We start from the raw sequence: 27,390 nt of genomic DNA on the forward strand, positions 1-27,390 counted from the left end.
GAGAGGAAACCCATTCTACCCCCTAAGGTCAGCACACAACAATCACCAAAAAAGCCAGAGGCTGAGTTTTGTTTTTGATCTTTATTTTTTTTGGTTATTGTTTTTACATCACCATCCATGGGATTTGACACTTTCCATAGAGAGCAAGCATCCTCAAAACCCCACAGCCATCAAGACAAACACCATCACACAGTTTCACTTTCCCAATCGGAGGGGGTTAGGTGGAGGGGGATTACAGGGGTGTGGGGTGGGATTTGAACAGCATTATCAACCTCCAACCTAAAACTCTCAATCTGTGTTTCGCTTACATCACATATTAGCGTGGCATATAAAAACATCCAAACTGACTGACAATAAGAAGGAATGTGTGTGTCTGTGTGAATGCTTGCATGTGTGTGTCTATAGCCCTGTTTATACCTGGAGCTAACATGGGTGCTTTGTCCTGATCTCGTCTACATTCTGATTGTGCCCACATTTCCAGACGTGTCTACACATGGTATTACAATGTGTTTGTTATCTGTCCACTGTGTCTGCATTGTGACAAGATTTCCTGGTCCCTTACTTTGTGTAATCATGATTACTTGATGTAATCAGTCAATGCTGCCAACTGTCAATGATTTTAGAGGGCGGAATAATTATTTCAATGGTTTCTCTGTCTAGATCTGTCTACACTTGTAAGATATCCAGACACCTGTCAAAAAATGTGAGCACAATCTGAATGTGTACAAGATCAGGACAAAAGTTAGAACCAGGTATAAACGGGGTTTGTGTGTATACAGTATATTGTGGAGACACGATGGCAGCGCCAGCGTTGACAACTGGTTTATAATATCTGAGTCAATGGGTGCTCCACCACAGCGTTGGATGACTGGTAGATATCTGTGGCCTTGTAGAGGAACTCTGCGTAAATGCTGTGATGTGAAGCTTGTGGTGCCCTCTTAAAGATGCAATTCAAGGGCCAACAAATCCTGGGTCAGCAGAGGTATGTGGATCCCACCCAACTAACCAAAAGCTTATATACAGACGGTGACACACTGAAACAGTGTGATTCTGCAGCAGCAGTTCATTTTTTAGAAAAGCAGGGTTGGGAAGAAAACGTGTGTGTGGAAAGAGTTCTACAGAGTGTATGGCTTCCATACAGCTAGTCTGCCACAGACACCATGCTCTTCTAGTAGCACCAGGTCCGGAGGGGTTGCTATGGGCAAATTCCGATCTTACAAGTGTTGCCATGACAAACAAAAATCGGGGCCCAGGGTGACTCAAGGGCCTCGTAGTCAAGGCAACAGAGGGCAACAATGGAAGAGCCAGAGAGAGAGAGAAAGAGGGAGAGAGAAAGAGCTGGGTCGAAAAGAGCAGACATACTTTGAGTCTCAGGAGGGCTCATGCGCTCCTGGCTGACAGATCTTATTTGTGCTTTGGCAGGCCCCTTGCTCCACCCTCCAGTCTATGGGAATAGAGGTATGAATCATGTTAACCCTGCGTCCCCCTCCGTTTGAGAGAAATGCAGTCCAACACCAAGCAAGCAAGAGACTCACGCTGAAAAAATACCAATACATTGGCCAGGGTTTTCCATGGGATGAGAAGAACAACTGGAGAATCTAAAATCTTAAATATTGTTAGTCATCACAGTAAAATAATAATGACAAAAATAATCACAACAATAACCATAATCTGAATAATGATGACCATAATATCTCAATGAGAATGATATAAAAGTGAAGAGGCAAAGAGAAAATAAAGTGAGTTTTTGCTCAGTCATGTAGCCTACTCTTCACATGTGAGGGCGGAGACTTGTCCGAGCCTTAATCTTACGTGCCAGACAGTACAGTTTGGACACAGCTACTCATTCAAGAATTTTTCTTCATTTTTACAATTTCCTACATTGTAGAATATTAGTGAAGGCATCAGAATGATTAAATAACACATATGGAATCATGTAGTAACCAAAAAAGTGTTAAACAAATCAAAATATGTTATATTTGAGATTCTTCAAAGTAGCCACCATTTGCCTTGATGACAGCTTTGCACACTCTTGGCATTCTCTCAACCAGCCTCGCGAAGTAGTCACCTGGAATGCATTTCAATTAACAGGTGTGCCTTGTTAAAAGTTAATTTGTGGAATTTATTTCCATCTTAATGCTTTTGAGCCAATCAGTTGTGTTGTGACAAGGTAGGGGTGGGTATACAGAAGATAGCCATATTTGGTAAAAGACCAAGTCCATATTATGTCAAGAACAGCTCAAATAAGCAAAGAGAAACGACAGTACATCATTACTTTAAGACATGAATGTCAATAAATCTGGAAAATGTCAAGAACTTTTCATCAAGTGCAGTCGCAAAAACCATCAAGTGCTATGATGAAACTGACTCATGAGGGCCACAGGAAATGAAGACCCAGAGTTACCTCTGCTGCAGAGGATAAGTTCATTAGAGTTACCAGCCTCATAAATTGCAGCCCAAATAAATGCTTCACAGAGTTCAAGTAACAGACACATCTCAACATCAACTGTTCAGAGGAGACTGAATCAGGCCTTCATTGTCAAATTGCTGAAAAGAAACCACTACTAAAGGACACCAATAAGAAGAAGAGACTTGCTTGGGCCAAGAAACACGAGCAATGAACATTAGACTGGTGGACATCTGTCCTTTGGTCTGATGAGTATAAATTTGCAATTTTTGGTTCCAACTGCCATGTCTTTGTGAGACGCAGAGTTGGTGAACGGATGATCTCCGCATATGTGGTTCCCACCGTGAAGTATGGAAGAGGTGGTGTGATGGTGCTTTGCTGGTGACACTGATTTATTTAGAATTCAAGGCACACTTAACCAGCATTGGTACCACAGCATTCTGCAGTGATATGCCATCCCATCTGGTTTGCACATAGTGGGACTATCATTTGTTTTTCAACAGGACAATGACCCAACACACCTTCAGGCTGTGTAAGGGCTATTTGACCAATAAGGAGAGTGATGGAGTGCTGCATCAGATGACCTGGCCTCCACAATCACCCGACCTCAACCCAATTGAGATGGTGTGGGATGAGTTGAACCGCAGAGTAAGGGAAAAGCAGCCAACAAGTGCTCAGCATATGTGGGAACTCCTTCAAGACTGTTGGAAAAGCATTCCAGGTGAAGCTGGTTGAGAGAATGCCAAGTGTGTGCAAAACTTTCAAGAAGGCAAAGGGTGTCTACTTTGAAGAATCTCAAATATAAAATATATTTTGATTTGTTTAACACTTTTTTGGTTACTACATGATTCCATATGCGTTATTTATAGTTTTGATGTCTTCACTATTATTCTACAATGTAGAAAATAGTACAAATAAAGAAAAACCCTTGAATTAATTAAGGTGTCCAAACTTTTGACTGGTACTGTATGCATATACACAATTCTGAGATATAGTCATCTGGCTGCATTAGATCATCCAAACCCTGACTGGAGTGACCCTTTCACCTGAGTGATTGAACACTAACAAGCAGACCTCCCTCTCATCCCCGTCTAATCTCGTTCCCTGTAGGCGGTCACACTGAAGTGTCAAACTTTAATTTCCCTGCTATGGATTCCTTATACACATATACCATTACTACCCTGAAAGAGACTCTACCTTCTAAGGGCTTCCTATGAGACCTTAACACAGCCAGGAAAACCAAGGGTCCAAGACACAGCACAGTGCTGGAAGGACATACAGACACCCCTTGTTCTGTGAGTGCATGCGTGCGAGTGCGTGTGTCTAACAGTGTGAGTGAGTGTGTCTGTCACAGTGTGAGTGAGTGTGTCTGTCAGAGTGTGAGTGAGTGTGTCTGTCAGAGTGTGAGTGAGTGCGTCTGTCAGAGTGTGAGTGAGTGCGTCCGTCAGAGTGTGAGTGAGTGCGTCTGTCAGTGTGAATGTGTTGCTCTGTGTTGAGTCATGGAGAGGAACAGGCGAAACACTGCAGAACAGCAACTTTTAGGCCAGGATCTCGCTGACATGCGAGTGAAGGTAGAAAAACAGCTGCCAGACTGCTTTGCCTTAATGAAAACCAGACCGTGCAAAACAAAGGGCCATTACCAGCACTCCAGGTCTGAGACCCAAGGAGTAGTGCACTGGGACCAGTGTGTGTCCCATCCCTTACACATTAACACTGCACACGAGTTAGATATACATTACTCCATGTCTACTTTCAAGCTCAGATGAATAGTGTTCAGCCTCAGGCCACTACTTACAGAATGACACCAAATATAAGAACAGTTAAAAACTAAAACATTAGAACATATTAAGTAAGCATGGTTGTTTTTAAAGGAGCACTATCAGTGGAATACGAAATAACAAAATCTGGCACCTTTGTATCGGTTAACATCAGCTATTTTACATTTTTATCTTACCAGCATAAGAATAATACAAAATCGAACTATCAGTACAACTTCTGTGGGTTCAGGCACATAAAGAGTTAAAAAGGAAAAGGGGAGTGCATGAATTAAAAAGAGGAGGTCGGGAGCAGAAAGACATTCAGTCTTCTGAATGCACTGATTGGTACTGAGACATTCTAGAACAGAGGGAGGGATGCTGCCTGCAACACTGTCAATTAAATGGTGTATGAATCTCAAAGATCCCATTACAGTGATAGATCACAATCCCCTTCAGGCGAGGTATATGGGCACATACTGTACTATAGCGTAGCTGAGTACGAGTGTGGCACCATCTTGCAAAGAGGGTGAGTTGAACGAGGCTATGAAAAATTGGGCATTCCCTAGTATTCTGACAAATCTTCCTTCCTTCGCTGCCGCCCGGTTACACTCCTCCCAACATCCTACATTTGAGTCACATCTCCTCTCATGGGCCGTTAAGTTCCATGATGGCCTCTCCCTGGGAGACGTAATACAGCGCTCTATTCACAGCCTGCCAAAACCCCTTCTCCTCTAATCTACTGGACTTTCCTGGCTCAACAGCAGCTTCCAAATATGGACCATGTTTTTTCAGTCCATTTATTCCTTTAAACAAAGCTACTGGTGGGATGACATGAGATGAGCACCAGTGAGAAACTCCTTTAAGGTTTTCAACAGTGGTTCAGCTTACTACTAATCTCATGCCTCATCCCGTAACCCGGAGGACGAGGATGGCATACTACCAGCTTTAAAAAATAACAATGGACAAGTCAATAAATTGTGTTGATCGTAGCCAGTGCTGTATTGATCTTAACCGTGTGGGAGAGGACGAGCACAGTGGAGGGCAAGGCTGTATAAACAGTATAGAACAAACACAAACCAGTGAAAATATCAATATTGAGGAAAGCATAAGCGACTTATCTCTTCCATGTTTGTTCACTACATAATGTTAGCGCAACTAATCTGATGTAGAACATGTTACCCATGTGTCTTCGTACTTCATTTACCCTACATTGAAAATGAAAAAAGACTAACGGAAACAGATTGGACTTCCTCCATGCAAATGCGACATGCACTGTCTTGACCTTTTGGCCGTGTTAAAACTGCTCAGTCTAGTCTCACTTGACCCCTCTACTATAACATGAACATCAAAAACTAAACTGAATGATACATGGCAGGAAGAAAGTACAGTAGAGAACACTAAATAATACAGTCAAAAGTGCTCAAATAAGGGCTGTTGTTTTCGTCTCTTTTTTTTCTTCCAATGAGGCAAATTTTTTATAGGCGTCTCCTTTATAGTGGGGTGTCGGGGGAGAGAGAGTGGGGGAGAGATGTACGGAGCGGCAGACGGGGGAAAGAGATTGAGGAGGGGAGAATTGGTTTGGCTCCTGGTGGAATGGCCCCTAGTCCCTGATGCCCCTCTCCTCAAGCCCTCGTTTCCCCTGGTGGCCAATGGGAGGGGTTAACCCAGGCTGGTGATGTTGGCCCTGCCACCAGGTGGCTCCACAATGCGCTGGGTGTTACGCCGAGGAAGGTTGTCATCAACTTGAGCACCTACAAGTACAGAAGAGGAGGAGGAAGTCAATATCACTGTGTTATGACATTTTCATTGTTATGAACATATCATAGTTTATCATCAAAACTATGATAGGTATAGGCCTCCCGGGTGGCGCAGTGCCACCAGAGACTCTGGGTTCGAGCCCAGAGCCGGAGCCCGGCTGCGACCGGGAGGCCCATGGGGCGGTGCACAATTGGCCGGGTTAGGGGGGTTTGGCCGGCAGGGATATCCTTGCCTCATCGCGCACTAGCGACTCCTGTGGTGGGCTAGGTGTACGGTGTTTCCTCCGACACATTGGTGCGGCTGGCTGCGCGCTGTGTTAAGAAGCAGTGTGGCTTGGTTGGGTTGTGTTTCGGGGGACGCATGGCTCTCGACCTTCACCTCTCCGGAGTCCTTACGGGGGTTAAAGCGATGAGACAAGACAGTAACTACTAACAATTGGACACCACGAAATTGGGGAGAAAAAGGGGGGTAAAAAAAAAGATAGGTATAATGTCAGATAGATATCTCTAGTGAATGGATTCATGGATCCACCCCAGTGCTCCTCACCAGATAGGCTGAACCCTGACTGGTGCAGGTTGCGGACAGGCTGGGCGCCGGCTACTGCCTGCTTGGCTGGAGAGTTCTTGGCAGAGGAGGCAGGAGTCATAGTTTTGGGTGTGACTGACACCTCACAGACAGGCCCGTCATACAGCCCCCGGGGAACACCCCTTAGCTCAGCCAGCTGGAGAACAGGGAGGAGGCAGAATCAAGAGTCAAGATCAAACAACCCAAACCTACTGCATGGGTTAAACCCCCCCCAAAACACTATAAATAAAACTTAAGTCGACCTCAGATCGATTGTCTGCAGGGTGAAATTAACTTACCCTTTCATGTAAACGAACTTCCCCTTTCATGTAAATTAACCCCCCGTTTCATGTAAATTAACCTCCCCTTTCATGTAAATTAACCTCCCATGTCATTTAAATTAAGTTCCCCTTTCATGTAAAAAGCTTTTAGGGAAAGATGATCATTTTGAACATTAAACTGCGAGTTTGACCAGCTCCAGTCCTTTTCAATTCGATTAAACAATATATATACAGTATATACCTTAAAAAATATATAATAACTACTGTACAACCAAAAAATCCATATGATGGAAATCTGTTGCAGTGACAGAACTTTTACCCTGCTACTGAAACGCAACATCCAACTTGTCAGCAAATACCCTCATCTTATCATGAGTCAACAACTTAACATGATACAGGGTATTTGAAAAGGAAACCCACTCCCTTGGAAATAAAACACATCAATGCAAAAGACAGCACACCACGATGACGCAGTTCCAAAACAGTGCCTTACCCTGCTGCGGGCCTTTATCCTCTTGTAGACGTAGTCCGAGAAGGGCTTCCGGCCCACGAAGCGGCCGCACCCCTCGGTGGTGTGGAGGTTCCCCTCCTCCAGGACGATCTTACCCTGGCTGATCACTACCAGGGGGGCGCCACGCACCTCCACACCCTCAAAGATGTTGTACTCCACATTCTGGAAGAGTGACAGGGGAGACAGAATGTAGTACAATAGATCATTTTTCTTATGATTTGTGTGAGTTGATTGGTTTTAGCACTAGTGTGGAGGACCTCCATCCTTTGCCAGTGAACTGCTGTTTTATAGTGGGCCAAATCATGTTCAAATCATTAAGTGTCCCCTATGGGTTTGGAAAAGGATAGATAAATGGCAATTGAAAACCCCTCCTGAGATAGAATCATTGATCACCACAGACCATTGATTTAGCCAGGCAGCGAGGAGCAGAGTTACCAGGCACTTACAAGGATGGTGTGGGCAGTGGAGAGCAGTGTGGAGTGTGACCACCCTCGTAAAAACTACTGGCTGACTAGGACTGAGGTCATGGCCATTTAGTGGGCTCCACAGGGCTTAGAAAAAGCATGAGATCACCAAGAGGCTGGACCACCCATTACACACACACTATGTCTCTCTGAATGACCAATTTTCCCCATGTACATTAGTCAATTTCATGACCAAATGGAAAGAAAGAAACCATAGAACACAGAGAGGTAGAGCAATTAGATTGCAAAAGCACACACACGGACATACACACGCACGCACACTGTGATTTGCCTGCTAACAATAAAAAATGACATGTTCCTGTACTCTGGCAGAGTTTGGGGGTGACATCACTCCTCTGAGTTACCATAATGCCCACGCCCTAGAGCTGGGGAACCCAACCAATCATGCGTGGTCAGGAGTCAGATGACCACAAAAATACCAATATGGTAATTTCATAGAACCATTGCAATTCAACTTCAAGTTCACTTGAATGTTCAAAGTTTAACTATTTAATTTTGGGCAGTTTCCCGAAGATGAATCTGTGGTGTAATACCATATGGCTGGATATACAGTAGACTGCGCTTTTCTGAAGATATAATATTTGTGCATAGTGAGTGTGTGACTCACTGACCGAGTTGTGGCTCTTGGCTGAGATGATCTTGGTGACGTCTGGGTCCCAGAGGACCAGGTCGGCGTCAGAGCCCACAGCGATGCGGCCCTTACGGGGGTACAGGTTGAAGATCTTAGCAGCGTTGGTGCTGGTGACCGCCACAAACTGGTTCTCATCCATTTTGCCTGTCACCTGGATGAGCCAGGGGAACACAGAGAATGGGGCAGTTAACTTTGGGAGAAAATCACATTTTTATGGATACAGATGAGTGTGTACGCAATTGTTGTGTGAATGTGCAAATTCACACAATGCATACACATTCTACACATGATGTACACTGTACGTTCTACTGTATATATTATGTACTGTATATGAGTATACTGTATGTTCTATATATATATATATATATATATATATATATATATATATATATATATATATTATATATATATATTATATATATATATATAATATATATATATATATATATATATATATATTATATATATATATTATATATATATATATAATATATATATATATATATATAATATATATATATATATATATATAATATATATATATATATATATATATATATATATATATATATATATATATATATATAAAACATGTAGTCCCTCACCACACACTTGTCCCAGATGAGGGACATTCTCTCCTCAGTGCCGTTGGTACCCTCGGGGATGAGGGTGAAGTCGTCTTTGCCCACGGCGCGCTGGGCAGTGTTGAAGGTGCAGTGGGCACTGCCAGTCACCTGAAGGTCTCCACTGGGGAGGAAGGCACAGGACAAGAGATTAGACTGTGCCACCTGGACTCTGAGTGGGATGATTGTCCTACTTTACCTTGTCACCATGATAACAGTTTACACCATATGAATATGGATATTTGTCCATATGGCCCAATCCAATGTAATGGTGCTGAGTTAGTGCTCTCACCAGGAGAGCAGGGAGCTGAGATAGTCGGGCGTGGTCGGGTCTGGGCTGAGGGGCGGGGACGTGATGAAGGCGGCGGCCTTGGCCCAGTTCTTGCTCCAATAGTGTGAGCCGTCTGTGCCCAGGCTGGCAGTGATTGGCTCCCCATACACCACCGTGCCTGCAAGGCCAATCAGAAACATAATGTGATTACAAAATGAATGATGTTATTTACCTATTATGGTGCCTCTCCCTTCTTTTGGCTCACACATGTGCATCTTCCCTTCATCTTTCTGTATGTTTGTACCCTAGCAACAGCCTAGCAACAGTCTCTCACCCTTCTTCCTGGCCTGAGCGATGACATCAGCAGCACTCTTGCTCATCACCTTAGTGACGTAGAGGGGACAGTTGGTCTGATTGGCTACTGTCACTGAACGATTAATAGCCTCTGCCTCCACCTGAAAGACACACCCAGGGTTCAGAGGTCAAGGTGACCATGCAAGGACGCATTTTGAAAATAGAAAGGGAAGATAAAAACTGAGAGGTAAGAACTCTGAGGTCAAATACTGATGCATTATACCTCTTCAGGACGGCTCAAGACGTGTCCCTCAGGTCCAGTGATGCCCTGCTCCAGGATACGACGCTGCTCCTGCATGGACAGAACAGGTACGCTTTAAAAATGTCCAGTGTTTGATATTATAGATCGGGTTTTGATAGTCCAGCAAATGGTGTATTGTTAGCTGGGCTTTGGCGGTATACTGTATATACCATATACCGGGGTATTTGGGAATAGCCACGGGATGGTTTTTCCATACTGTTGAAAGCCAGTCACCTGTTTGTTTGTAAATAGCACAACGGGATAAAGTGGGTGCAGGTGAGCCCAGCTGTGTTGTCCGGCTCTGTATTGACAGGGGTCGCTTTTTATTTTGAAAGTCAACAGCGTTTTTTTTGCTTCAATAGAGTGATCAGGGACGTGCAACTACTTCTAATGTTTATCATAGAAAGAATGTAGCCAGGTACATTTGCTAATGTTTTGCTTGAAGTGAAACTTGGCTACACAGAGAAAAGTACCGGAGAAAAGTAGCTACACATCAGTCAGTGCTGTCTGGTGATAGAATGCCTGTTTGTGAATTCTCATCCGAGTAGAGAAGTGAAACTGAAGCACAACATTTGTCAGATGCCGAGCAGAAATTACAATAAGAAGCATTTTTAGATGAGCTCTTACAAAACGCAGCAAGATATTTATTGTGTTTTATCTTTTCTTTCTGCGTGAAAAATGCTGAATTCTGAGTTAACGCGACTCCTAAGTTTAACTTGCTAGTTATCTAAGTAAGTGGCTGAATTAATAAGGTGACGAGGCATCATCTGCCGTGTTTGAGAAGTCAAAGTCCTTTGGATGAGTTATCTGTACAGTTGCCAGTGCTATCTTGATTTCCTTGCTTTTTTTTCTCCTCTCCGTTTGCTCCCCCCCTCTTCTCTGAGCAGAGCAGGCAGGCCCGTTGCCCTAGCAACTCCAGACTCCACAGACACAGTGTGTACACAAGTACAGTTTGTCCTTTAGACAAACATGCGTCCAAACTTTGTTCCTTTTGTGGCAACCCGGGGGCCAGCAGGGAGCTACAAGGAAAGAGCAGGACCGTAGTCAGCTCCAGAGGGCTACAGAGGCTAAGGTGAGTCAGCACCTTGGACAGCTCTACAGGCACCGACTGGGGCTGGTGATTCAACACCCATACTACCCAGTCCAGGTGCTGCAAAATTGGACCTGGAATTGGTCCCACCGTTCCTTCGTTACCCCAAATGGGTATAAGTAGAGGTGCAGTCACTCGGGCGCTTGGGTAGACAGGCAGAGGGTACTCCTAGACCCCAGAAAAACAGCAGTGAGTATGATAAGCACCTCGATCAGACGACAAAGAAGATACTAGGTCATGTTTGACTCAACTTTCTCTCTTCCTTTTGTTTGGACCCAAAGCAAGAGGACCCATTCCCAGACACAACGACTCCCAGCACAAGTATTGAAACCCCAGACTCATCACTCTCACTCTCGTTTTTGTGGACACTTTAAGCACCAGCTGTCAGAGCAGCTCACAGATCACTGCACCTATACATAGCTCATCTGTAAATAGCCCATCCAGTCTACCTCATCCCCATACTGTATTTATTTATTTATCTTGCTCCTTTGCACCCCAGTATCTCAACTTGCATATTCATCTTCTGCACATCCTACCATTACAGTGTTTAATTGCTATATTGTAATTAATTTACCACCATGGCCAATTTATTGCCTTACCTCTCTTATCCTACCTCATTTGCACATGCTGTATATAGATTTTTCTACTGTATTATTGAGTGTATGTTTGTTTATTCCATGTGTAACTCTGTATTGTTGTATGTGTTGAACTGCTTTGCTTTATCTTGGCCAGGTCACAGTTGTAAATGAGAACTTGTTCTCAACTGGCCTACCTGGTTAAATAAAGGTGAAATAAAAAAATGAAAATGAACACAGACGGTCCGAGGAACAGCCACACTGAACACAGCGACCCACCCGTTACATGAGAAGCCTTTCAGATGTATTTCTCCCCTCCCCGTTCCCCCCAATCTTTATTAAAGAACAACTTTTGTTTAAGCACCGCAAAACCGACTCTCGCCATCTTATTTATTGTGTGTCCTATTTATTGTCCCCTGGGCTGCCACAATTTGCACAATGTCTCTCGTTCACGTTTGCTTGTAAATGTCCAAACTCACCAAAAATGACACACACACAAACACACACACACACACGAGCTGGATTGACTGTCTTTGCAAATCGCTTATTTTCGTTTTCGCTCATTAGCATATTTAGCTAGCAACCCCCTTGGAAATTCGTTATTACTTGTGCTAATTTTGTTAGCATTCTGTGTTTGTTTGGCACCCCCTTGTGTACTAAGTCGGCAATATTGAGAAGATCGGTGTGACAATATCAAATCAAAGTTTATTTGTCACGTGCGCCGAATACAACAGGTGTAGTAGACCTTATAGTGAAATGCTTACTTACAGGCTCTAACCAACAGTGGAAAAAAGGTATTAGGTGAACAATCGGTAAGTAAAGAAATAAAAACAAGAGTAAAAAAAGACAGTGAAAAATAACAGTAGCGAGGCTATATACAGTAGCGAGGCTATATACAGGCACCGGTTATTTGGGCTGATTGAGGTGGTATGAACAATGTGATATGGTTAAAGTGACTATGCATATATGATAAACAGAGAGTAGCAGTAGCGCAAAAGAGGGGTTGGTGGGTGGTGGGACACAGTGCAGATAGCCCAGTTAGCCAATGTGCGGGAGCACTGATTGGTCGGCCCAATTGAGGCAGTATGTACATGAATGTATAGTTAAAGTGACTATGCATATATGATAAACAGAGAGTAGCAGCAGCGTAAATGCAAATAGTCCAGGTAGCCATTTGATTACCTGTTCAGGAGTCCTATGGCTTGGGGATCAAAACTGTTGAGCCTTTTTGTCCTAGACTTCGCACTCCAGTACCGCTTGCCATGCGGTGGTAGAGAGAACAGTCTATGACTGGGGTAGCTGGGGTCTTTGACAATTTTTAGGGCCTTCCTCTGAGACCACCTGGTATAGAGGTCCTGGCTTGCAGGCATCTTAGCCCCAGTGATGTACTGGGGTGTACGCACTACCCTCTGTAGTGGCTTGCGGTCGGAGGCCAAGCAATTGCAGTGATACAACGCTCTCGATGTTGCAGCTGTAGAACCTTTTGAGGATCAGAGGACCCATGCCAAATCTTTTAGGTTTCCTGAGGGGGATTAGGCTTTGTCGTGCCCTCTTTACGACTGTCTTGGTGTGTTTGGACCATTCTAGTTGGTTGGTGATGTGGACACCAAGGTACGTGAAGCTCTCAACCTGCTCCACTACAGCCCTGTTGATGAGAACGGGGGCATGCCGAGGTCCACCTTTTCCTGTAGTCCACAATCATCTCCTTAGACTAAGTTACGTTGAGGGGTAAGTTGTTCTTCTGGCACCACCCGGCCAGGTCTCTGACCTCCTCCCTATAGGCTGTCTCGTCGTTGTTGGTGATCAGGCCTACCACTGTTGTGTCGTCTGCAAACTTAATGATGGTGTTGGAGTCGTGCCTGGCCATGCAGTCATGGGTGAACAGGGAGTACAGGAGGGGACTGAGCACGCACCCCTGAGGGGCTCCAGTGTTGAAGATCAGCGTGGCAGATGTGTTTCTACCTACCCTCACCACCTGGGGGCGGCCCATCAGGAAGTCCAGGATCCAGTTGCAGAGGGAGGTGTTTAGTCCCCGGATCCTTAGCTTAGTGATGAGCTTTGAGGGTACTATGATGTTGAACCCTGAGCTGTAGTAAATTAATATTATTCTCACATAGAAGTTCCTTTTGTCCAGGTGGGCAAGAGCAGTGTGGAGTGCAATAGAGATTGCATCATCTGTGGATCTGTTGGGGCGGTATGCAAATTAGAGTGGGTCTGGGGTTTCTGGGATAATGGTGTTGATGTGAGCGATTACAAGCCTTTCAAAGCACTTCATGGCTACGGATGTGAGTGCTACGGGTCTGTAGTCATTTAGGCAGGTTGCCTTCGTGTTCTTGGGCACAGGGACTATGGTGGTCTGCTTGAAACATGTTGGTATTACAGACTCAATCAGGGACATGTTGAAAATGTCAGTGAAGACACCTGCCAATTGGTCAGCACATGCCCGGAGCACACGTCCTGGTAATCCGTCTGGCCCAGCAGTCTTGTGAATTTTGACCTGTTTAAAGGTCTTACTCACGTCGGCCGCGGAGAGCGTGATCACACAGTCGTCCGGAACAGCTGATGCTCTCATGCATGCCTCAGTGTTGCTTGCCTCGAAGCAAGCATAGAAGTGATTTAGCTCGTCTGGTAGGCTTGGGTCACTGGGCAGCTTGCGGCTGTGCTTCCCTTTGTAGTCTGTAATAGTTTGCAAACCCTGCCGCATAAGACAAGCGTCGGAGCCGGTGTAGTATGATTTAATCTTAGCATTGTACTGACGCTTTGCCTGTTTGATGGTTCGTCGAAGGGCATAGCAGGATTTCTTATAGCCTTCTGGGTTAGAGTCCCGCACTTTGAAAGTGGCAGCTCTACCCTTTAGCTCAGTGCGAATGTTGCCTGTAATCCATGGCTTCTGGTTGGGGTATGTAATATGTACGTACAGTCACTGTGGGGACGAGGTCCTCGATGCACTTATTGATAAAGCCAGTGACTGATGTGGTGTACTCCTCAATGCCATCAGAAGAATCCTAGAACATGTTCCAGTCTGTGATAGCAGAACAGTCCTGTAGTTTAGCATCTGCTTCATCTGACCACTTTTTTTATAGACCGAGTCACTGTTGCTTCCTGCTTTAATTTTTGCTTGTAAGCGGAATCAGGAGGATATAATTGTGTTCGGATTTACCAAATGGAGGGCGAGGGAGAGCTTTGTACGCGTCTCTGTGTGTGGAGTACAGGTGATCTAGAATTTTTTTCCTCTGGTTGCACATTTAACATGTTGATAGAAATTAGGTAGAACTGATTTAAGTCTCTGGCTACTAGGAGTGCCGCCTCTGGATGAGCGGTTTCCTGTTTGCTTATTTCCTTATACAGTTGACTGAGTGCGGTCTTAGTGCCAGCATCTGCCTGTGGTAGTAAATAAACAGCCACGAAAAGTATAGCTGAAAACTCTCTAGGCAGATAGTGTGGTCTGAATTTTATCACAAAATGCTCTACTTCAGGCGAGCAAAATCTAGAGACTTCCTTAGATTTCATGCACTGGCTGTTGTTTACGAATATGCACAGACCGCCCCCCCCCTCGTCTTACCGGAGTGTGCTGTTCCATCTTGCCGGTGCAGTGTAAATCCCGCTAGCTGAATATCCATGTCATCATTCAGCCACGATTCCGTGAAACACAAGATATTACAGTTTTTGATGTCCCGTTGGTAGGATATTCGTGATCGTACCGCGTCTAATTTATTGTCCAATGATTGCACGTTGGCGAGTAATATCGATGGAAACGGCAGCTTTCCAACTCGTCTTTTGCGAATCACTCCACTCTGGGGGCACCCCACTCTGTGTCCTCTATACCTGTGTCTCTTCCTCTTGACAATAACTGAGATGTTGGCCTTGTCGGGAGTTCGGAGAATGTCCTGTGCGTCCTGCTTGTCGAAGAAGAAATACTAACCTGAGGTGAGTGATCGCTGTCCTGATATCCAGAAGCTCTTTTTTTGCCGTAAGATACGGTTGCAGAAACATTATGTACAAAATAAGTTACAAATAACGCGAAAAAAAACAAACATAATAGCACAATTGGTTGGGCGCCTGTAAAACTGCTGCCATTTCTTCCGGAGCCATTTTAGAGAGAGAAAACCGCCTTACCCCATTAGCCTCAGGTCTTACCTCAGCCACAATGTCTCCATTCTCAGCATGGACCTGAGCGATGGCCCCCAGGTCCCGGATCACACTGAACACCTCATAGACCTACAGGACATAACCATGTCAGCAGCCTGAGACAACCACAGATGGGTCATAGAACAGACAGGGTAAAGTTAAATGAGGATACTCTGATAGCGGAGCAAAGTGAACAATAATGCCAATTTCACACCATGCAAACTCACTCTGAAGGTCTCAAATACAACAGTGGTAGAGGAGAACCTGTTACTGATGTATGAGCGATGTGTGAGTCTTGTATGAGTCATCTCCCAAAAGCCAGAAATATAATAAAGAGCTACCATAGGTTGCCTTGGGAGACCTGCACAAAACAGAATGAAATGCTCTGGCCAAGCAGCCTGAATGCATTCCTCACACAGGTGCAAAGACCAACGCGGGCCGTTTTCAAAGGAGCCTCCAGTCCAAGATTAATCTGTTTCACCATGAGTCAGACACAAAGACTTGGACTGGTGCATTCTTTCATCGTCCCTTACTCCCACTGGAGACACACACAATTAATGCCTCAACCTCCCCCACCCTCCCTCCTCAACTCAGCCCAGAGCAGGCCATGGGATATGCTGGGTGGGGAGGGCTGGAGAGCTACAGTATATAAAGTCTTACAGTGCATGTAATTGAGCATTCAGTGTGATTTTGTCCCATAACTTTCAACAGTACAGTTAATGTGGTGCAAAAAGAGGTGAATTCCTTTCATACTTTTTTCTTAAAGATTATTTTAACCATTCATGTCCTTTGTGGCGGTAGCGATCGATGTGTGTTTCCTGGAAGACAAACAGGGAGCCAACGTTTAAAAAAAAGCTACCATATGATAAGGTAAGTCATACCTGAGAGTCAGCAAGCTGGAAAACACCCTTATAAGCCAGATAGACAAGGAAAGAGTTGACACCTGAGGAGAGAGAGCACGTATCAAAGGAAGGTACAGACAGTTGGGATGAGAAACAAAGAGAGGCGAAGAGACCAGTAACATATGAACATACAGTACACCAGTCAAAAGTTTGGACACACCTACTCATTCCAGGGTTTTTCTTCATTTTTACTATTTATTATTAATTTATTATTTATAGAATAATAGTGAAAACATCAAAACTATGAAATAACACATATGGAGTCATGAAGTAGCCAAAAATGTGTGAAACAAATAAAAATATATTTGAGATTTGAGATTCTGCCTTGATGACAGCTTTGCACACTCTTGGCATTCTCTCAACCAGCTTCATAAGGTAGTCACCTGGAATGCATTTCAATTAACAGGTGTGCCTTGTAAAAAGTACATTTGTGGATATAAGCCAATCAGTTGTGTTGTGACAAGGTAGGGGGGTATACAGAAGAAAGCCCTATTTGGTAAAACACCAAGTCCGTATTATGGCAAGAACAGTGAAAATAAGCAAAGAGAAATGACAGTCAATCATTACTTTAAGACATGAAGGTCAGTCAATACAGAAATTTAAAGAACTTCAAGTTTCTTCAAGTGCAGTCGCAAACCCAGAGTTACATATGCTGCAGAGGGCAAGTTCATTAACGTTACCAGCCTCAGAAATTACAGCCCAAATAAATGCTTCACAGAATTCAAGTAACAGTCATCTCAACATAAACTGTTCTGAGGAGACTGCGTGAATCCGGCCTTCATGGTCGAATTGCTGCAAAGAAACCACTACTAAAAAACACCAATAATAAGAAGAGACTTGCTTGGGCCAAGAAACACGAGCAATGGACATTAGACTGGTGGACATCTGTCCTTTGGTCTGATGAGTATAAATGGTCCAAATTTGAGATTGTTGGTTCCAACCATCCTGCCTTTGTGAGACTAGGTGAACGGATGTGTGGTTCCCACCGTGAAGCATGGAGGAGATGTGATGGTGCTTTGCTGGTGACACTGTAGGTGATGTATTTAGAATTCAAGGCACACTTAACCAGCATGGCTACCACAGCATTCTGTAGCAATACACCATCCCATTTAGTTGTGCTTAGTGGGACTATCATTTGTTTTTCAACAGGACAATGACCCAACACACCTCCAGGCTGTGTAAGGGCTATTTGACCAAGAGAGTTATGGAGTGCTGCATCAGATGATCTGGCCTCCACAATCATCTGACCTTAACCCAACTGAGATGGTTTGGGATGAGTTGGACAGCAGCGTTTGGAAAAGCAGCCAACAAGTGCTCAGCATATATGGGAACTCCTTCAAGACTGTTGGAAAAGCATTCCTCATGAAGCTGGTTGAGAAAATTCCAAGAGTGTGCAAAGCTGTCATCAAAGCAAAGGGTGGCAATTTTGAAGAATCTAAAATCTAAAACGTGTTTTTATATTTGTAACACTTTTTTGACTACTACATGATTCCATGTGTTATTTCATTGTTTTGATGACTTCAGTATTATTCTACAATTTCGAAAATAGTAAAAATAAAGAAAAACCCTTGAATGACTAGGTGTGTCCAAACTTTTGACTGGTACTGTACATGTAGGAAATCTAGCAACCATACAGAAAGAGAAAACATGAACACAACCAATCAAAATGTACTATATCACATTATGAGATGTTAATGTGGATGTGTCTGTACCGTGGTCCTTGACAAGGGCCTCCATCTCCTCCTGGACTCCCTTGTGCCACTCAGTGATGTCCACATGTAGAGAGTAGTCACAGCATGACTTGCTGTCCGCCCACTCACGCCACTGCTCAAAGGCAGACAGCAAACTGACCCCGGGTTCCGGAACCACGTGGTCAACTAGTGGACACACACACATACAATTGTTTAGTAAATTGGTTCATTCTTATTGTTCTGGTCGCATTCAACCATGATATGCAGTAGGTCTGATTAAAAGCCTAGATCAGGATCTTGCATCATGTTTCATCCACCAGATTGTACTGTACTGCACTGTGACCCAGTAAGCCTCTGTTTCGTGACGTGACCCATTTACAGAGATGGCTCTGTGGACTTTGCAGTGCAGAGCAGCAGGAGTCAGCATTCTGCACGATGTGATAAAGCCACCTTACTCATCAGGAATCTGTGTAACTGCTGAGCAGGGAGATGGACCTTTACGAGGCAGCTAGGATATTCAGTAGAACTCTAGGAACGCTACAGACAGGCCATGCTATTACTGAGCAATAAGGAGGAGAGTGGATAAACAACTAGAAAAAAGTTTTGGACGTCCTCCCTAGTCCACTTTTCACAGCCCTCAGCAGCACTTGGTGGCACGCTAGTCTGTAGCAGATGAGACTTTATGGACTCAGGACCTGGTGCTGCCATAGATGGAGCTGGCACTGTGCCCTGCCCATTACTCTTGAGAGGGGGAGGACAGAAAGTGGGTAGGTGGTAGTGTACATACTGATCATGGTAGTGCCCCCTGCCAGAGCGGCGCGGGTGCCCTGGTAGAAGTCGTCGACCGAGGTCATGCCCCGGTCGGGCATCTGGAAGCGTGTGTGCACATCAATGCCCCCTGGCATCAACATGCGCCCGTGGGCATCGATGGTCTTCACCCCACCGGGCACTATCAAGTTCTCGCCAATTTGTCTGGGAGTCAGAGGAAGAGAGATAACGAGAGAGAAGGGAAAGCAAGAGAGAGAGAGTGAGAAAGAGAAAAAGAGAGAGTTGTTATAGAGTTATAGACTGCAATTTAGTCTGTAAAAGCAAACAACGACCAGTGTTAAAAGTCTAACGCATGGTAAGGATGGTACAGAGGTAGTTAACCTCTGAGAAGTAGAGCATGTAGTCGTCGTTGTGAAACTCACTTGATATGACCATCCTCCATGTAGATGTCAGCACAGAAGGACTGGTCATCGTTCACGATTATCGCCCCTTTGATCAGGAGACGGTCACTCTACAAGATCATTTAAAAAATATATATTATTGGATGAAGAATTCACTGTGAATCAAGATAATGTTTCTTTATGTGTCAATTCATCCTGTAAGGGATGGGTTGCCAACTGTCATTCATTCATTCATTAGTTAGTATACACATGTCCAGTTCTCTTCATTCTCACAGAGTTAACACAGTAAAGTAAGCGTTCCTTTAGGAAAAGCCTTTAATGTCAGTGTGGGAAAGCAGACACCAGAATGTTACGGACAAAGAACGTCCTGGGCATTTATATGGCCTAATAAAAATGAGCTCATGATGGTGAGTATTGTATTTGGCACCACCGCAATACCAGCCACTTTCTTTACAGGAAGCATCAGCTAACACTGTGCTATTAATATACTAAATACAGACACGTAAAATACTAAAGACAAGCCAAAAGACTTAACCCCCCTACATGTCCCTGCCGTCCCATCACCCCCACCATGGTGGGACGTTCCGACTGCCTCTCTGCTGTATTGGGCGGTGTCACATCATGTGTGATGTTCTGCCTTGTTGTGTCATGGGGATATTAGGCTTCGTCCAAGTGAGTTCTGTGATGATAAGGAACAACTTATCCTCCCACAATGTTTATGGTTGCCCCAACTGGTTGTGTTGGGCTGGCATGATCTATTTGATTATGGATGGCTTGTGTTGTAAGTCTCTCTCTCTCTCTCACACACAGACGCGCAGACACACACCACACACACACACACACACACACACACACACACACACACACACACACACACACACACACACACACACACACACACACACACACACACACACACACACACACACACACACACACACACACACACACACACACACACACACACACACACACACACACCACAGAGGAAGAAGCAGTTCCATGCAGGGATAGTTTGGATCAGCACCAGATCTTGGGTGAAGCTTGTTCAACCATTACAGTATGTGAGTGAGAAAGAGAACGGGACAGAAAGTGTTTGGGATTGTAAGAATAAAGGAGAGAGAGATCGAGAAGCGGAGCAATAGGAGAGAGGGAACGGGAGTTCAATCGGAACCAAAGACACAGAGATACAGCAGCGGGGGAGGATCTGAGTTGAGCAGCAGCCTGGAATGAGTCTTAAAGAGTCTTTATGTCGTGACCAGGAACAAAATATGGAACATGCATCTTCGAATGGATAATTGACTAGGTAGGATGACACCAGCTTGGCTCAAAATGAGGGTGAGGAATGCACTGATGAATCAATGACAAGCAGCAGAGCACGCCACAGGACACGCCCCTCTGGCATCCTCACTGGGAATCAGTCTTCCATACCTCTGTCACCAGGCCACTTGTTTCTGTGCGAGACAGAGAGGGGAGAGCCGGCCCCCTGGCACCTCCCTGTGTTGCCTCAGTGGCGACGGCCTACTCTCCAAAAGTGGAGAGGCACAATTCTGGTCACGAGGCATTTAGCCCCCTCCACAAACAAAGGTTGCTCTGTTTGAGTTTCAGCCTCTAGCGTGTTTCCCTGCTAGAAGCCCTGGCCTCAAGCAGAAATGCTTTCCAACGGGGTTCACAATGCCCCGCCCGAAATGCATTTGGACTAAAGAATAGAAAACTCATCTCTATGACATTGACATGCTTTGGTATATTTTTTCCCCAACAAAAGTGGTTACTTGTTCCCTGCCAACTGACAAACATTCTATAAAACAAAGACACACGCAGAAACGCACGCGCACACACATTTCTCTCCTCTCTTTCAAACAAACCCCCAAAGAATGTATTATTAGTGATGACTATGTCAGGACATTTTGAATAACTTGTGTGACAGGAGTGATGAACCCAGTCCATTCTCACATCTACATGATCCCATCCTGTTTTAGCAACTGTTCACTGAACAAAAAAATCAAGTGGTTGACTATCACTATTTCATTATTTGTCGTGCCATTTCACATATACAGTGCATTCGGAAAGTATTCAGACCCCTTCCCTTTTTCCACATTTTGTTACGTTACAGCCTTAATCTAAAATGATTTTTTTCTTCATCAATCTACACAATACCCCATAACGCCAAAGCAAAAACAGGTTTTGAGATGTTTTTTTTTGCAAATGCAAAAAAAAAAAAAAACTGAAATAACTTGTAACTGTTTTTTCCCCTCATCAATTTATTCCATTTTAAAATAAGGCTGTAACACAATGTGGAAAAAGTCAAGGGGTATGAATACATTCCAAATGCACTATAAATTGGAGGCCTTTACCGAAATCCATTCATAAACATTCATACAACTATGTGTGAGACAGCCATGATCTAAAAACTATAATTACATTTTTAGATGCTCTTACATTACCAAAAATGGCAAGAAAGGTTCCAGAAAAATGTGGTCCTGTGTCAGGATTACAAGTCATTCTCTGTCACTCTTAGTAAAGGTCCAATGATAACGACAGTCAAGAGCTTTTAAACTCAATCTACTGTGTTTTGTTTATAAACGTGCACGCCTATTTCATGTTTCTTCTTATTTTAACCTACTTAGCGGTTCTTGTTTTTAAAGAAGCATTTGCAGGTCAAAGTCAGTACCCAATCTGCTTGGCCTGTGATCGTCCATCGGGCATCATGTTTTTAGAGAGCATCTATCTTTTGATTGTTCTGGACCTGAGCCAAACATGACAGTGAACCAGTTCTATCCACACACAAACAGGATATTGACTCAATTGAACAGGGTTTTAACTCTTAGACAAATAATATGCCTAGGGTGTTGGTCAATGTTTAATATCAACAACAGGTCATTAATCTCTGACCAACTAATACAGACCTAATACAAATTATTCAATTGAGATTTAAGTGTAGAAGCCGTTTTCAGAAATTCCCTAAACTGCAAAAACAAATCTGAACCAAGCCCAGCACCAGACTAGAGCCTGGATAGGTTAGAGGTCAATCAGAGATAGACTGATGGATTGATGTTGCATTGAACCATCCTCTCTCCACGCTGTGTGGCAGATCAGTCCAATGTATCATGTTTTAGAGGGCTCGAATTAAAGACTACTGCTGTGTAGTTGAAGACGTGACATCAAACGTTAAAATTGAAACCATTAGGCAAAGACGTTATTCACACATTGCATGAAAGCAATAGACAGGGCCCATTTCTACTGGGCCTGAGCAACCTTCCTCGATCGAAGACAAACACTCTCAAATGAGGTAACCAAGGAACAGCATGTGTTGTTCTCTCCCAGTGGAAAACTCCCAGGGAACGTGAGCTGGAGCTGGGGTGAAGAAGCATCAAGCACGCCTAATCCAAATAGTTACTGATCCAATAGTTTCTTTCCAGTGGATGGGTGAACAGGAAACCGCCCTCAGGCCCCGTCAGCTCTATGTCCCCTGGATCTGGAATAGCCACAGTCCCCCTGATCAAAGACTGCAGGAGCTGCTGGGTGGCTGTCTGGTTTAAAACACACAGACTATGACTGCTACTGTACAGACGCTCCAATTTAGAAGCATGGATTTTGTTGAGTCAACCATCTGTACTGTGTAGCGGCCGCCGGATCCACTTAAAAGAAAAAGGAAACCTTGAGAGAAATCAGAGAGAAATCCCAGGTTGCACTGGGGCACCATTCCTTCCCCTATCTTCCTGTGCCCAGCTGCTGAAGTGGACATAAATAAACACTATCTCACATTGGAGGGTTTATGAATGGGGATATGCTGGATTATATCTCACAGCGTAGAAGGGAAAAAAAGTGTTCTTGGCAGGCAGTCAGTGTCCCTTAGAACTAAGAGTGTGCTTTGTGTAATGTGTGAACATGGAATTTCCCAGGCCACAGTGCATAATGGGATTATTGTGGGAGAATGGCGGGCTGGAGATGAGCAGCGGCAGGCTGGACTGTCTTTAGTAACAGAGACTGATCTAACAGGAAGATACAGGGGCCGTGTCTGAAATCTGGCTTGCCTACTGCTTACTTCAATTGCATACTGTGTACTAATCGTACTAACTACATACTATTTAGAACATACCGTTTAGTAAAAAACGAATGCAGTACACACAAATATCAATACTAGTATCATCCATACTCTGGTGTCATATAATGTGCAATTGCATGGAATCCACCATTTGTTCATTTTGGTAGATTGCGTCCCCTTGTCTGATTATCAGCGGTAGACAAAAACACGCGAGTCTCGAAAGACGATTCTCTTCCTCAATAATGGGCAGCGAACTCTACTAAATTAAAAGCCGAAATGAGTATGAAATCATGGCATTTAAGGCATACTGAATTTCACATTCTATATACTGTAACTTGTATTTTCGCATACCCAAAATGCATACTATTTAGAATGCTGGTAGTGGTATTCTGACATGGCCAGAGGCTTCTGGATAAAATGCCATCCACAGTGGCCCTATCCCAGGTATTCCACTGACTCCTGAACTCTTGACCCCAGAGCCTGGGAACAACAGGAAGACCTCTCTCATTAAAGTATTCATGATATGTCCGTCCTGCAGTTAAGTCCATCAGTTTTATACAGGAACCCTTTAGAGTCCTCCCCTTAAATTACAATAAATACAAACATCTATTTCTGTTTCCGCATTTTCCAATGGTAACTTTGAGTGAGTGAGTGTGTGACTGTAAATGAACCTAATCATATTCATGAGAGAGTTGGATGAGTCATCTTTTGAATGCAGCCCCAGGTGGTGATTTTAGGATGACATTCATATTTGATGAGGCGTCTGAAGTGTGCTGCTTCCTAGTCTGCAGCTGACCACTCCAGCTGGTGACGACAGCCTCGTACTGCAGCCTGCCTGCTGCCCTTTGACTTTCCAATCTCAACAACTGTGTGTGTGTGTGTGTGTGTGTGTGTGTGTGTACGCCTATGTTTCTGTGGGGGGTGTTTGTCATAATCACCCAACCAAAAAAAATCACAATTGACTTAACATGAAATACAGAAAGTAGCATACAAGCACATTCTTTGTGTGTATCTATAGTGATCGTGTGTTTGGTTATGCAGTGAATTGTTTTAGTATGTTAGATTGACTGTACTTTGTTCTTACTCTCTCAGTTTCTCTTTCATTCATCTCTCTCTATCTGCCCTCATGTTCTCTTTCCCCTGGCACAGAGTATATGTTCAATATCTGAGTCAGCTGTTAGGGCTACTATGGCTCCTGATCCTCTGATCTAACACTTACTGTTAGGCTCTTTAGGGAATCTACTCCAGAACTGGGTGAAGACAGGGCAAAGCCTGGAGCGCGAGGATGATAAACTGATCTAAAACCACAAAACACATTCATACACATATGATATACACATAGATATACATCTACCTTGAAACAGTGACGACACTCCCTGGCTGCTGATCCTGTGTTATGATAATTGATAAATGCATGAAATAAGAAGGATATGACCTGGATAAGCAGAAGATTGTTGGACAGTACGGGGAAGGGGATTGTTTGGTTCCATAAATGTGTGTGTGACAGGCTGTCTACATGACAGGCAGACAACACAGTGTGCTCACTGCTCCCTGCCATAGGGGTGTGGCACACATACACACAACTGCGGCTGCTCCCTTGGTACTGCATTCTGTCACCCTTGGTACTGCACTCGCAGTCACCCTTGGTACTGCACTCGCAGTCACCCCTGTTTATCTGTCTGTCTATCCATTTTGCTCTTTCATCTCTTGCAGTCTGAAATATGGGCTACTTTAGGCGTACCTCTCTATTCTTTCTCTGTCTCTCCCGTCATCCTCATGTTGGACAATGGCTGAGTTTAGCAACAGGAGTTCAGAGAGGGATGAGGACAGCTCAGTAGAAGGGCCAGAGCACCGCAGAATGATAGCGTGTGTGACTATGTGAATAGATCATTAGGTGGGGTATCCCTAGCCTGCTCCCCATATGAGCAGGCTGTGGGATGTGACAGGGTTTAGGCCAAACCTGCATCAGTTTTGTCAGACCCAGCCAGCCTGACAGCCTGCTGGAGTAACCAACCGGGATGCCAGCCAAAGCCCCTTTCAAATTGCTTTCTTTGTCCACAAAAAAAGCTCACATGCACACGCAATGAGGAGAGAGGCACTTTTCCCATAAAAGCTTAGACTGTTATAGATCTTCAGGACATCCATTACATGGAGAAGTAGGCCTATGGTCTTAAGACAAAGGCCAAAAGGTGTTTTTCAACTGTGTATTGAAGCATAGGTAGGTTCATTGCAATGTGGTTGGGAAGCATGAATGTTGGATTAATAGTTGAGGGGTTCATATAGACCACTGGAGACGAAAACCTATAAATGATGCAGTTCAGCAATATAAATATGGAAAGACATGCGGGAGTCTATAGTCGTTTTTGCCCCTTTCCCTTCATTAGTGTGGAGGCTGAGAGACACGGCAGGAAACTGGAGCCTCTGCCGCCCCCCTTTCATTCTTCTTCTCTTGTCATTTTCCTATGATTTTCTCTCCTCGCCATGATTTAAAATCTTGGGCGAGACATGGTTGCTGCCTTGCCCAGAGTCACACAAAATCCGTAAACAATAACGGGTTATATGTCCTAAACCCGGCTATATATAAATAACAATTTTACCGAATTCACCGGAGTTGGAATTGTCCAGAAAAACGAATCCGACATTGCAGCGGATGGGCACAGGCGAGAAAGCTAATGCATTTGCTCCACCCGTTGGCGAACGGTGATAACCGGCCAGATACTGTTCTCTGACAAAGAACATCGGCATGGAAATGTCCCCTATAATGCGGGTCCGCGAAACCACAGCCGTGCGACTGAATTAATTGTACATGTGGAAATTATTCAAGGACAACATTGATTTCAATGAGTCTTACAAGAGCCATATGTGATTTGGCCTATCCAAAGTTGGCCAGCTAGCCTCAGGCTCTCATCTTGTCAAATAAAGACAATTTAGATAAATTAAGTCCTTGAAAGACAGCCTATGCTCTGAACGATCACGCGTGTTGACCCGATAAGCAAAACTGTAATAGCCCATTTTAGCCCATTGTCATTTGAAAGATCATTTCTTTACATAGTCTCAAAAATGTGGCCTCTCCATGTTAATCCTAAAGACCCCGTTAATTACACCAAGAGCTCGTGCAGAATGCATTTCACAGTTTATGCAAACAGGTCGTTCACCTTTGAGATGTAGCCTAAAGCTACCCGAGAGAGCTTCAACTAATTCGGATCACAAGCCTAATTTTTATGCACATCTTTGCTGGTGAACGGATAGTTGTAGCAATACATGCACAATGTTCAATGGAATGAATACATGTTTTCCTAACTCACTGTAATGCGGGGAATGTTCTTCTTGCCCTGATAGCCTTGCCCAGACATCTTCGCTGTTCTGCTCTTGCTGCGCTTAATGGACCGCTATCAATGAAATGGGTGTTCAGAATAGTGCGGTTTGCCGGGTGGATAAGGCCGGTGTGGAATAGGCAAGGAAGTTAGCAGCAAAGAGAGTGTACAATTCCAAAAGGAGTCGTGCGTCCTAAAGCGGGAGGCCACCACTCGCAGAATCTAGGGAAAGAACCGCAGCTCCAAATCACGTCCTCTCTCTCTCTCCTGTTCTCCGCTGATGCACCAAACCTTGCCAGACGGACTCACACCGAGGGAGGGAGGGACAGACACTATTGACGAAGCCCTACGTGCATGCGCAGAGCCCCGCCCTGATCCATTGAGAAATCAGGAACTATGCTATGCATTTCTCAATCTGCATTAGGGGGTACAGTTTTAGCTACACCCCTGCAAAGCCAGCTGTGAGATGCTCAATGCAGAAAAACTTTCAAATGAGCTAAATGACTAATGCTTGCTTTGAGGAAAACAAAACCGTCCTACATGAAAGCACCTGTTGTTCATGATGACTCTTGCTCTCCATGGCTGATCTGAGT

The 27,390-nt window shown here is 44.3% G+C and overlaps 1 protein-coding gene across 2 annotated transcripts; it reads right to left on the reverse strand.

Annotated features, from left to right (window-relative positions):
• Nucleotides 1-62: 62 nt before the first annotated feature.
• dpysl2b (dihydropyrimidinase like 2b) lies at nt 63-27,390 on the reverse strand. Of its 2 annotated transcripts, XR_016495994.1 has the most exons (15): nt 26,789-27,390; nt 19,460-19,548; nt 19,057-19,241; nt 18,291-18,455; nt 16,558-16,619; nt 15,686-15,766; nt 9,866-9,934; nt 9,623-9,743; nt 9,310-9,466; nt 9,000-9,141; nt 8,375-8,545; nt 7,261-7,440; nt 6,469-6,643; nt 2,405-5,915; nt 63-2,367 (listed from the first exon to the last, which is right to left on the reverse strand). XR_016495994.1 is itself a non-coding variant. In XM_021602553.3 (14 exons), exons 1-14 carry the CDS (start codon nt 26,834-26,836, stop codon nt 5,824-5,826), a joined length of 1,737 nt encoding a protein of 578 aa, XP_021458228.3. In that variant the 5' UTR covers nt 26,837-27,390; the 3' UTR covers nt 63-5,823. The 2 variants fall into 2 exon arrangements, 1 of the variants encoding a protein (XP_021458228.3); XM_021602553.3 differs by having other exon boundaries at nt 63-5,915.

The sequence above is a fragment of the Oncorhynchus mykiss genome, chromosome 5, assembly GCF_057628025.1.
Source record: "Oncorhynchus mykiss isolate SJ-2025 chromosome 5, ASM5762802v1, whole genome shotgun sequence".
Classification (NCBI taxonomy): domain Eukaryota; kingdom Metazoa; phylum Chordata; class Actinopteri; order Salmoniformes; family Salmonidae; genus Oncorhynchus; species Oncorhynchus mykiss.

Bases quoted from the DNA above. Each gene is read 5' to 3' on its own strand.
- dpysl2b (XM_021602553.3), bottom strand. From the start codon at position 26,836: ATGTCTGGGCAAGGCTATCAGGGCAAGAAGAACATTCCCCGCATTACA. The intron at 15,767-16,557 runs GTATGACTTACC...TATGTCCTGTAG, and splicing joins TCCAGCTTGCTGACTCTCAG to GTCTATGAGGTGTTCAGTGT. The intron at 9,142-9,309 runs GTGAGAGCACTA...CTTCCTCCCCAG, and splicing joins CTCAGCTCCCTGCTCTCCTG to TGGAGACCTTCAGGTGACTG.